The 12,621-nt window shown below is 39.4% G+C and overlaps 1 protein-coding gene across 3 annotated transcripts in view; it reads left to right on the forward strand.

Annotated features, from left to right (window-relative positions):
- The first annotated feature begins 295 nt into the window (after positions 1-295).
- Positions 296-12,621, forward strand: part of TAF2 (TATA-box binding protein associated factor 2) — a 102,504-nt gene continuing 90,178 nt past the window's right edge. For 2 of the 3 annotated variants that reach the window (XM_049632958.1, XM_049632960.1), the window contains exons 1-3: positions 297-704; positions 1,461-1,515; positions 10,634-10,794. In XM_049632958.1, the coding sequence (XP_049488915.1) occupies positions 622-704; positions 1,461-1,515; positions 10,634-10,794 (299 nt within the window). In that variant the 5' untranslated portion in view covers positions 297-621. Of the gene's footprint in view, positions 705-1,460; positions 1,516-10,633; positions 10,795-12,621 lie in introns of all 3 variants that reach the window. The other variant, XM_049632959.1, reaches the window with a different exon arrangement.

Consider the following 12,621-nt stretch of genomic DNA (forward strand, 5'->3'; position numbering starts at 1 on the left):
AGTTAGACTACCTGGGGTCTAATTACACGTTTTCCAGCCCAAATAAGCTGGGCCCAGTGAGTTCATGGTGTCTGTTCACACAGCAAACCAGCAGGACCCCCCCACTCCTGGTTTCGTGTATCCCTGGCTACTAACACCCCCACCAACGTCCTGTCCCGTTCTTCGCAAGCCACTATATATTTGTGTCGTATTTCCTAAATTTTAACAGTTCCCTCCCACAGAATATATATGGTCAAAGAGGCGAAACCCTCTAGCGCTATCGTGCAAGCCCCGCCCTCTGACCCAAAGCTTCCGGCTTCCGCCCGCGCCGCCGTTCCACTTCCGCTGACTCCAGAGGTTAGAGGTGACAGGCAAGATGTCGGCTGACGGTGGCTTTGAGCGGTTGCTGAGAGGAGCATCTTCGTGACAAGCTCGGCGGAGGGGGCTGAGAGGAGCCGGATCGAGGGAGCGAGTTCGAGGCGGCGGCAGATTGGACGGGGCCGGGTGTGGGCGCCGAGGGAGCCCTGGCCGCTGGGCATGACTGTCGGGAGCGAGGGGGAGCGAGGAGTGGGAGGTGCCGGAGGCCGGTAATACCCCGCAGCCCCCGGGAAACCGGGAAGCCAAGCTCGGTGGGAGCGCTTCATGCCGCCAACTGGTTTAGAGCCCGCCAGAATGAACAGGAAGAAAGGAGACAAGGGCTTTGAAAGCCCAAGGCCGTATAAATTATAAGTATTTTTTCATCTTCCTTTCCTCTTCTAGCTTTTGTTTTTATTAATTATACTTGGTGATTGCTTGAAACTGCCTTTGTGAGCCTGGGAAATCTAGTAGGAAACTAGAACCCATTTACAGTGATGGAAATGGTGTTTGTTGGATATCGTGTATGGTTTTGAATGACAGGGTTATTCAACAGATTTAATGTCCTTTGCTGGTTAATAGGTGTTGTTTTTTTTTTTTTTTTTTTTGGTCATATATGTGTGTGTGTGTGTGTGTGTATACACACACACACATTTTTTTTATCTGTTTATTTTGAGGGAGAGAGAACACGAGCAGGGGTAGGGGCAGGGAGAGGGGGGGAGAGAGAGAGAGAGAGAGAGAGAAAGAGAGAAAGAGAAAGAAAGAAAGAAAGAGAAAGAGAGAGGAAGAATCCCAAGCAGGCTCAGCGCTGCCCCACGGTGGGACTCAATGTCAGGAACCGTGAGATCATGACCTGAGCTGAAATTAGGAGTATGACGATTAACCGATTGAGCCACCCAGGGGCCCTGATTGTGTTTTTCTTAAAGTACCTTGCTGTCTTTTTTTTTTTCCAGAGAAATCTTTTTCCATTTGTTTTGCTCAGTTTAAAACATGCAATTACCTTAATTTGCAGGATTTTAAATGGGAAAATTAAGTATTGTGAGCTGGTTATTCCTTGTTTATACTTGAATAGGCTTATGCTTTCGTTTACTAAAAGTACTTTTTTTTTTTTTTTTTTTTTAATATACAACCCATCAGGTCGTCTGCATCAACAACATAAACTTTCAGAGAAAATCTGTTGTGGTGAGTATGTTCTCAACAATTATAAGCAGTAACAAGTCACCTTTACAATATTTAGAAACTTTCACTTCCAGATAACTGTGTTTCAAGAGTAGGTGAGATTTGGGATTCAGATATGTATGACTCCAAGGTGAATAGCCTTGCTGCTATACTGGCTGCCTTCTCAATTCTTCTTTCTTTCTTCTTTCCTTTCTTTTTTTTTTTTGTTTCCGGGTTAATATTTTATTCCATTTAATCAGTTGTGGAATGTGAAAGTCTGTATCACCAAGCATTTTAGAATTGTGAAAGAAACAAGAATAAGCCCATAGTGAAATTTCTTCTGTGAAAAAAAAATTAAGGTTAGGGCTCTCATTGACTTGACTTGGCTGCTAGGAGGCCAGTTTTGTTTTCTAATTCTTGGCTGACCTGGTTTAGGTAGATTGCTTTGTAAAGTTTTAGATAAGGTGTTTGAAATCTAGTAAACACCACCCCTTCCCTTTAATACATATAGATTGCATAAATATCCTTGGAATATAGAAGTCTTTGGCTACCTAAGTGCTTAATTTGGGGGGACTTGTATTAAATAGAATCTTAGCTGTTTTTATTTATTTTTTGGAGGTGTGTGTGATGGCATGAAATTCCCCCCAGATGTTATCCATGTATTCATATGTTTACTTAAGATGAGCTATATAGTTAAAAAAATGGAACCTCTTCATAGGAATCTTAGAATCCTTAAAGGTTTATTAAGTCCCATGTCCTCAAAGAAATTTCTCAATCAATATTCCTTACATATGATAACAGCTGACCCTTGCACAATGTAGGGGTTGGCGTCCCAACCCTCCGCACATTAAAAAATACGGGTGTACCTTTTGACTTTTCAAAAACTTAGCTACTAATAGCCTGCTGTTGACCAGAAGTGTTACCAATAACATGAAGTCCATTACTGCATAATTGGTATGCTTATTATATACTGTGTTTTTATAATAAATATTGAGAAAGAACATGTTATTAAGAAAATCATAAGGAAGAAAAAATACGTTTACAGCACTGCACTGTATTTAACAGGACAAAATCCATATATAGGTGGGCCTGTACAGTTCAAACCTGTGTTCAAGGGTCAATTGTATTTACCTTGTACTTCACAGAAGGATACTTTAGGTGTGTTGTGTTGTATGAATTGGGTAGGGAAGATAGGAGAATTGGGGAGTTTAGTTAAGAAGTTATTGTCATATTCTTACAATGAAGCCCTGAAAGAAAATAACAATAGTGAAAGTGGTATAGAAATAGAGTTGATATGGTTGACTGAATTATAGTGAACATTTATTGAGTATATACTATGTATGAGACTGTTGTAAGGTTTTATGTGTATGACCTCACTTAATCTTCACAATAACCCCATGAAATAGATACTATTTTACCTTTATAGTTCAAGCAGCTGAAAAATTTCAGACTAAGTAACTTTCTTCAGGGTGTAAAGTTAGCAAGTGATTGAGCCATTTAAAAAATTTTTCTTTTTTTAAAATATTTATTTGATTTTGAGAGACACAGAGTGAACAGGGGAGGGGTAGAGAGGAAGGGAGACACGGAATCCGAAGCAGACTCCAGGCTCTGAGCTGTCAGTGCAGAACCCAACTTGGGGCTCAGACTCATGAGCCGTGAGATCATGACCTGAGCTGAAGTGGATGCTTGACTGACTGAGTCACCCAGGCACCCCCATTTTTTAATTATAGATGATCTAAGAGTCACCTGCAGCTCCTTTCTGTCATTGTTTCCCCTTTCAACCTCCTCTGCCCCTGCCAAATTGAGAGATGGAAAGGAATTGCAGATAACTTTTACTGAGAATGTTAGGAAGGAGTTGTGAATGATTTTGGGGTTTCCCACTAGAAAAATTGGTTGGATGGTGTATGGATTAGGGTCCCAGAAGGAAATAAGCAGCATATTCATGTAGGTTGAGGGAAAGTAGAAGAAGACTATTTAGAAGACACAGGGTTAAGAGAAACCAAGAGATGGTAGGGCACACTAGGTTAGCAACAAGGAATAGTTATTACTTCTAAACCTGAAAGAACAAAGGAAGGAAGAAGTTACTAGAAACTATAGTAGTTGTCAGAGTGACCTTATAGGAGGTGTGGCCTTTGGTAGAAGAATGAAGCTACTGCCTCCCTTAGCTGGATAGAGAGGAACCTGGAGGGATAAATGTAATGGGCTCACTTTCCTTCCTCTCTCCAATTTTCTCCTTGTGCTTCCCATTTGACCACCCCAACCAGAAGCTGAAGGGCTGGTGCCCAGTTAATGCAACTCCTGGGGTGTATAGTGTATTAGGAGGGGCAAAAGGAGAATATCTAGAATAGTCTACCCGTTTTGCCCCCAAGCCATCCTTGTTTTTTGTTGAGAAGAAAAGCTAGTGTTCCCAACACAGGGGACTTAACGAAGTCTTATCCGCTATTGCAGAGGTTGGCAATAGCCAGCTACCTATTTTTGTAACAGATTTTATTTGAGCACAGCCACACCCATTTATTTATATATTGTCTAAAGTGCTTTGGAGCTACACTGGCAGAGTTGAGTACCTGTGACAGAGACTATGTGGCCTACAAAATCTACTTACTATCTGACTCTTTAAGAAAAAGTTTGCCAATCCCTCACCTAATGAATTCACATGAGGATATGGTGACTCATCTCTACTCCCATGTAAGGTATTAGATACCACCAGTAGCTTTCGTACAAACTAGCGGAAAGAAAAGTGGGTAAGAGAATGTGAAACTTAATTGCTAGAGCCACTGTTTTCTTTTGCAGGTGTCAAGGCCAAAGTTGATATAGACCGCTGTGTTACTCTTCCACCTATTCCATTTTTCCTTTTTCTTCTGCCAACATTTCTGTTGGTCTGACCTAGACCTTCATTCCTGTAGGATCTACATCCTTGCTTGTCCTGTCTTTTTTGGGTTCTTACAGTTTTCCGTTGATTAGTGCTATTGGCCAAGTGACCCTGACATGCATTCTGTGAATCTCTGTGAACCGCAGATATAATTGTTGTCCTTACTGTATAGCGGAACCTTAGTTCCTGTTTGGTAATTGAGATTAGTCATTCCAGTCAGTATAGTGACCCTCTCTCTGTTGGTTCCATAACATGAGGAACCTAACGTGGCCAAGTGACAGTCTCAGCTTCCAAATGGAACCATGATTATATGCCCTGGTGGATGCATTTTTCTGTTGGCCAAACATACCGAACCGAACACAAGGTTACAAAGATAGCAAAAATTCCTTCCGTGGTTTTTTTGATGCAATAGTGAGAATAGTCACTCCAATTTTTACCTTTTGGTTCGCAGATCTATTTTGGCTTTGGAGAGATGTCTCTATATATATGGTACACTAGTTAAGACAGCATCCTGTTGTAGGTCTCTGAGTTGGTGCTGTAATTAAGCCTACAGCAGTTCATCATGCCAGTGCTTCTGGATAATCGGGTACAAGATAAAACTAGTAAATTTTGTATGTAAGAACCCATAACCACACTTTCCTATACACTAAGTTGGAGGTATGTATGAGATAATACAATGATATATAAGATTTTCTGTAAGTATGTTGTAGTTAGGGAAGGAAAATCTAGAATATGTGTCTGTTCTTGTAAGGGCATATCATGTTCTTGATATGAGCTGTCTGATGTAGTCATTCTACCAAGTGATTAACTGGTCCTTCCAGTACCATATTGGATGCTTAGTATGATCCTCTACTACTGGTAGTGGGCACTCAGCAGTGGTGGTAGTCAGATCATCTTTGGTGTGTATGTCGGCGGGGGGAAGACCATGTTGTTGGGCTCATGCATAGCCTCCATTCTGCCTCCGTGACCACTTTGTATATCGAGCAGGGTGTCTAGGGAAAGAATCTTTGAGATCTATTTCATCTTGCCAGTTGGTTTTTGAGGGTCCTTTCTGCCGTAGATGCCCTCTGATGGCCATTTATGTGATAATAACATGGATATTTTCACATTATACTTGTTCTGAGAAATCCATTAATACACGTCTTCTACCATCTTCTATTTTCAGTCTTTTAAGTTTGTTCTTACCAGGTTCCTAACCATCCTGTTAGCAATTGCCCATGGATCAGTGTAGTTGTGTACTTTAGGTCATCTCTACTACAAAGAGTGTACAGCCAGACATATTTCCCAACGTTCTGTCTGCTGTATGACTTTCTTCCACTGTCTCCCAGGGTCACACTTCAGTGGTATTCTTTTTTTTTTTTTTTTTTTTTTTTTAATGTTTATTTATTTTGGAGGGACAGGAGACAGCACAAGAAGGGGAGGAGCAGAGAGAGAGAGACACAGAATCTGAAGCAGGCTCTAGACTCTGAGCTGTCAGCACAGAGCCCAATGTGGGGCTCAAACTCATGGACTGAGAGATCATGACCTGAGCTGAAGTTGGACACCTAACCGACTGAGCCACCCAGGTGGCCCAACTTCAGTGGCATTCTAATGGCAGCTTCCACCCACTTCCAGCTGGTCCTAGCATCCTGTGAGCTTATTCATAATTCAGGCTTGTGCTTTGTTCTATTCTGTTAACTGAACAAGGGGAACTCTCCTTGAGGCCCGAGGTGGAAATTGAAAGAGAGGTAAAGAAGCAGTGGAAGAAGTATTAATGGATTCCGAGCACCTGCTCATGCTGTTGCCTGTACTTTATGACCCTGCTTGGGTCTGGGTCAGATGTGTTGTCTTTTTAAAAGTGGACAACTGCTGCACATGCCCACTTTTGTTTTTCAGAGCTTTATATTACACTCAATCTCATCACGGTCATTTCAGGTAACATAGTCGTTGGGAGTCCCGTGGTCATGTTTGAGTTTCTACTGAAGGGTCTAGAAGCAAACCAGTAGTTGCTTTGCAAATGGAATATAGTTGGTGACAGGAGAGGTTGTGGTTTTCCTCTCAAACCTCAAGAATTTGCACTGTCATTGTATTGGAAAAAGCCAGAGTCTGTACAGCATCTCTATCTGCAATGGGCATTTCAAATACCATACGATCTGCTGAGTCATAAAGCCCAAATAGCAGGGCAGCTTGAACCACAATCTGGACCTGCTGCAGGACGTTTTCTTGGTCTGGACCCCTCTCAAAGCTGACAGTGTAATAGGTTGCCTGGTAAGCGGAATGCCCAAATGTATATATTGCCTCCAGAATTAAAAGAAGCCCACCAAGTTTTTTGTCCCTTCCTGAGCAGTTTTTTGTACCTTGCTGAGCAGTACAGAATGAAACAACTTATATTTCATTTGGAAGGAATATTTTTATATGCCTCAGAATACTGGAACCTTAGAAGCTTTGTTAATGTGACAGGCTCCTGAACTTTAATGGGATTTAACTTTCATCCTGTGCCACCCTTGTTTTTATTAAAACATTTGGAGAATTCCTTTCCCTTCCCAACAGGTCATGTTAGCATAATGTTGTCAATATAATATACTAGTATAATGCTTTATGGGCTATCTTGGAAGCAAGGTACTTTTGGACTATGTTTTGATTGAGCAGGAGAGTTGGTATAGTTTTTAGTTATTAGGTGACAGTGAAGGCATTCTGATGTTTTGAAAGGCAATCTGTGATTTTTTTTTTTCCTGATAAAAATTCTTTGGGAAAAAAACATTTGTTTGATAATTAGCTATGATACTAGTTACCAAGAGCTATGCTGATTTGCTGTATAAAAATACTACATCTATAACTGGTTTAGATTGACAGATTTGTGATAATTCACCATCATTCTTTGAAACCTTGACTTTTGCATTGGCCAAATAAGTTAAGATGTAGTAAGCATCTTCCAAATATTAGAGGGAACTAATCTCTGCAGTTCCTCAAGGGATGTCTAGTTGCTTTGATTTACTATAGTTTCTAGGACTGGTGGAGTAAGCATGAGTCCTACTCTGAAATAGCCTTGGACTGTTATCCCCTTTAGTACTTGACCTCCAAAGACTTCCAGTATGACTACCAGACCATGGTAGGGTTTTGGGACTCCAGGGATTGTCAGTTCAGAATCAAGATAAGACAACTCCAGAATAAGGGCAAAAAGTAGTTTATTTGAGTGTGATGTAGATCTCAAGATTTTAAAGTATATGTCAGACTTGAACATGTTTATAGGCACAGGAAAAAATCCTGTACTAATAGGATAGGGTAGTTAATAGAGCGGGATTTTTGAGAATACTGCAGAGTATGGCGCCCAGTGGATGGCTGATTTTTGAACAGTTAGGAAAAGATATATACATGTAGCTGGAAGGCAAGAGAATTGATACTTGGCAGAACAGTGGTTGAAATTAAGGATCTGCAGTAAATGGAAAAGAAGGTGCTGTAAAAATGCCAGGAAGGACTGTAGTAAGAAACTGGAGGAGGTCCAGGAACAGGACTTCATGTGGTTGAACAGGAAGACTGAGAAGTAATAAGAGGGGCAGAAGGATAAGCATTGTGGACACTCAAGTTTAAAATGTCAGCTTGGGAGTAATTCTGGGCAGTGATGATGTATCTTTGGAGTGTAATCTTGATTGCTATCCTGTAATAGAAGTAAAGATTGTAGGAATTAAGGTCAAGGAACTTTGAAGCAGGGTTACTGTATGGATCAGATATATCTACATTCAGATCACTTAGAGTTATGGTAGAGATGGGTTAGAAAAGTTGCATATGGGCCTTCAGTGAATGTTGGGGAATTTGGGAGGTAGTAATGAAGAGGAATAGAGGCTTGTGGATCTGTATGGGATGACTAAAGGAAAAAGAAATACAAAAGAATAATAAGAACATTTCTTAGATGTCCACTATGATTTTAAGTGTTTTCCATGTATTGCTCAGTTGTCTTACCACCAAAAGGTAGGTACTGTCATTATTCTTGTTTTATATAGGAGGAAATAGACACTGAAAGCTAAAGTAACTCGAGATCATACACTCACTAAGTGGTAGAGCTTGAAATTGAATGCAGACAGTTTACCTCCAGAACACATACTATTTTTTTTTTTTTTTTTTTTTTTTTTAGTTTAGGGATAGAGAGTGAGCGAGAGAGAGGGGCAGAGGGAGAAAGAGTGAATCCCAATGCAGGGCTCTAGACCCTAGACTTGGACTCAACCAACTGAGCCATCTAGGCACCCCGTAAACCATGTATTTAATAATGACATACTGCCCTTACTCTTATAGCATATGCTATATAAAATTCTATGAGTGGTCTAGAGTAGCACATGAAACTAAAAGGTTTTCTGTTTTCCCCTCTCCTAATTTACAGCGAATGAAAGAATAAGTAGCTTCTTGTCAAAGGGGTTTCAGGAGACATTTCATCTAAGGCTGAAAGGTAGAGAAGGGATTTTTCAAAAGGTTGAATGGCCCAGGGGAGGTTATTTAGAATAGGATGGGAAGGTGGTCAGCTGTGAAGTGGTTGGGAGGGAACAAGGAGCAAGCAGAAGAGAATAAGTGAGAGGTTATATGACCAGACAAGCTTGCAGTAATGCCAGTGGCCAAGGACGACAGAGAGTGGAGCCTTGTGGAAGTTAATGGGTCTGAATGTTGCAGGCAGATAGCGGTTAGGGCTCTAGGTGGTGTCAGAGACCAGATGATATGAGGAGACTGGGCTTTCCCTATCTCCATGAAATATACTCCATTCACTGTTTTGTTATTGTTAACCTTAGTCAAGAAAGCCAAATCCTGTTCTTCTGTCCCCACCCATGTAAGCTTAAAGCACTTTCCATAATTTTTTCTATTACAGTACACTTTTGCTGTTTTGATTCTGCTTGCTTGCTTTCAGCTGATCCGAGCTTATTTATGTAGATTGGTCAATGGATTGCTGATAGGCTAATTAAAAGAATTTTGGTCTTTTCCCCTCCAGTTGCTGATAGTTTATGCCTTTAAACACAGAGCTTTTCATTAACAGTATTTTAGCCTCTGCTCTTTCTGTTCTCATTTGCTACCGTGCAGCTCTGTGTAGAGAGTCTAATTTATGGATGTATGGCTGTCTTCTTATTTGGGAAGTGGTGGGGAAAAAAGGGCTGCAGAATGTCTGTGCTTTTGAGCAGTTAGGCTAAGTGTTTTATAAAAAAATTCTTGCATGTTATTTAAAGCCCTGTACAAGAAACACGGTATAGTAGGATTCCACTGGAATCGTTTAGATGTAGATTTGAATGTCATTTCTCCACTTATCAATTACATAATTTTCTTAACTTTGTTAACTTATCTGTAAAAAGCGTAAAGTAGTACTTTTTTCAGTTCATAGAGAACATATGAAAGTATCTAGTGTAACATCTGGCACACAGTGCTGCTCTCTAAAGCCATTAGAATGGTTATACTTGAGCCCTCTGTGGTTGCTGCCTCCATTTCATCTTAGCTATTTGTGTTGCAGGTTCTGAAATTTTCCTATTCAGTTTGCAGCCCTTGAAATGCTATTTCATGTCTTCCCATATTTCACACTTGAGCATATCAGTTTTTTAACCCATCATATTAAAAACACTGGACATATGTGTCATGTTCCATTGACCCATCTTTCCCATTTGATTCCCATTTTGGAAGGCCATGTTCTTTTTTTTTTTTTCTTTAAAAACGTTTATTTATTATTATGAGACAGAGAGAGCGACAGAGCATGAGTGTGGGAGGGGCAGAGAGAGGAGGAGACACACAATCCGAAGCGGACTTCAGGCTCTGAGCTGTCAACACAGAGCCTGACATGGGGCTCGAACCCACAAACCGCGAGATCGTGACCTGAGCTGAAGTCGGACGTCTGACTGACTGAGACACCCAGGCGCCCCTGGAAGGCCATGTTCTTTTTACTCACCAAACTGGTTTTGATTCTCTTTCTGCTCTTTTTTTTTTTTTTTTCCTTCTTCCCTATTTGAGTTCCAGTCTGTCTAGAAAGCCTTGTATTTGAGAGTGTGAGTCCTTTTACTTTTTTCTGGAAGATGGTCCAGTTTTCACTAATGGTGAATGTGAATCACCAAGAAGATAAAGTCTATATAATTCATACCTGTTCATTCATTAGGACAATAGTGTTTGAAATGAAGATACTCAGAGAACACATATATATGTAGCTATTTGGGATTCTGTCTCTGGAATGTAATAGAAATAGTGGTATAAGTAAGTATAAGTAGTAGAAATAAAAAAAAATATTCTAAAACCTACCAGTCTTAATTATAACAAAGTTATTATTCTTTATCATTGCAGGGATTCGTGGAACTGACTATATTTCCCACAGTTGCAAACTTGAATAGAATCAAGTTGAACAGCAAACAGTGTAGAATATACCGAGTAAGGATCAATGATTTAGAAGCTGCTTTTATTTATAATGACCCAACCTTGGAAGTCTGTCACAATGAATCAAAACAGTAAGTTTTATACCTTAAAGTTGATATTTCTAACAGCTATATATTCCCTATATTATTGGATTAATCTTTTCAAAGTACTTTTCTTAGATTATTACTAGGCTCTGAATCCCAGTTTTTTTCCTAATTATAATTTCTGTTTTTTTTATAATTTCTTTTATAATTTTTTATAATTTCTCTGCATATTTGGTTCAAGAAATTTTACTAGTTCTACCCAACATAGTAAGTTACTGAGTTTCCTTTCTTCAGATTACAGTTTTGAAGAAGTATTATCTGAGAATTAAAAAATTTTAAGCCATTTTTCTACTTTTAATATTTTTTAAAAATACTTTATTAACATTAATCTTCAATGGGTTAGGTGGTTGTTGTAATCCTTAGAGCAGAGACTACTTCAAAATATTTTATAAAATACTTTGACTGCCTTTGAATGTCATATAAAAATACTATGTCTTAGATGTCTCTTCACTTTAAATATTACGTCTACTTCACTTTAAATATTACATTTTTACTGATAAAAAAACTTGTTTTTTTATCAGTAAACATGCTGTTATGAGCAGTTTTGTGTTCTACTTTTTTCATTTAAATACTTTGTCTCCACTTTTCCACGTATGATAGTCTTCACTCTCTATCATTTTTATGGTCAGATAATATTTCATTTATTCAGTATATTATAGTTTGCATGATTGTTTTCCAGTTGTTTGGCATTTGTGTCATTTCCAGCTTTTGAGATCGTAAGTGATGTTGAGTGAATATTTTGGCATAGATAAGGTTTTTTCCTTGAATTATTCCTTTAGGCAAATAGCATTACTTACTATTCTTAAGACTCTTCTTAGTATTTTACTTCATTGTGCCCAGTAATATTTGTATTAATTTAAGTACTGTGAACTATGTTTGAGGGCACTTGCTTTTTCAAAGTTTAGAAACCATTGGATTCAACCATGATTCTCTGTTTTGGAGTAGGGTGCCAAACCTTTATTGTAAACTGTTTTTAGTCAAGATATTATTTTAACTAATTGCTGCATTAAGGCAGCAATTCTTAAAGTGTGATTTCCAGACAAGCAATATCAGCATCACCTGGAAACTTGTTAGAAATGCAGACTCCCAGGCATTGCCTTAGATCTACTGAATCAGAAAGTGGGGATTTGGTCCTGCAATTTGTGTTTTATTTGTTTTGGTTTTTTTTTTGGTGGTGTTTTTGTTTTTTTAAGATTTTATTAAGTAATCTCTACACCCAACGTGGGGGTCCAACTTACAACCCCGAGATCAAGAGTTGTGTGTTCTACCAACTGAGCCAGCTAGGTGCCCCCCTGCAATTTGTGTTGTAACTAGTGTGCCAGGTGATTCTGAGAGGCTAATTAATGCCTATGAGCCATTGCCTTAAGGGTTTACAAGGGTTGAGACAGGAGGCTTATTTTTAGACATGTTTTTGGTCCCAGTTATCATTGGTTTAGAATCTTTCAGACTCAGGGAAGAGAAAAGAAAATGCTGTTGGAAAAGTTCGGGGAATCTCCGAATTACTCCTGTAACTTCCCATTTCACAAACTTGAGTTGTTGAAATTACATTGCTTTTTCAGCTACACTTGTAGAACTCATTTAAAAACACTTATTACAAAATCATCTTCATCCTTTTTTCCCCCAGAAAAAAAAAAATGACCTGCCCTTAGAGTAGTAAATATATTACCACTGATGTATGGAAAAGGCACTTGTAAAAGAGCAGGTAGGAAAGCAGAGCAGGTAGGGAAGCCATGGCCTTGCTAGAGTTCCGGAATAGCTCCGCAGTTGACACTAGAACTCCGCATTTGATGACAGGGCAAGGAGGCTCTCCATCTC

The sequence above is a fragment of the Panthera uncia genome, chromosome F2 (assembly GCF_023721935.1).
Source record: "Panthera uncia isolate 11264 chromosome F2, Puncia_PCG_1.0, whole genome shotgun sequence".
Taxonomy (NCBI): Eukaryota; Metazoa; Chordata; class Mammalia; order Carnivora; family Felidae; genus Panthera; species Panthera uncia.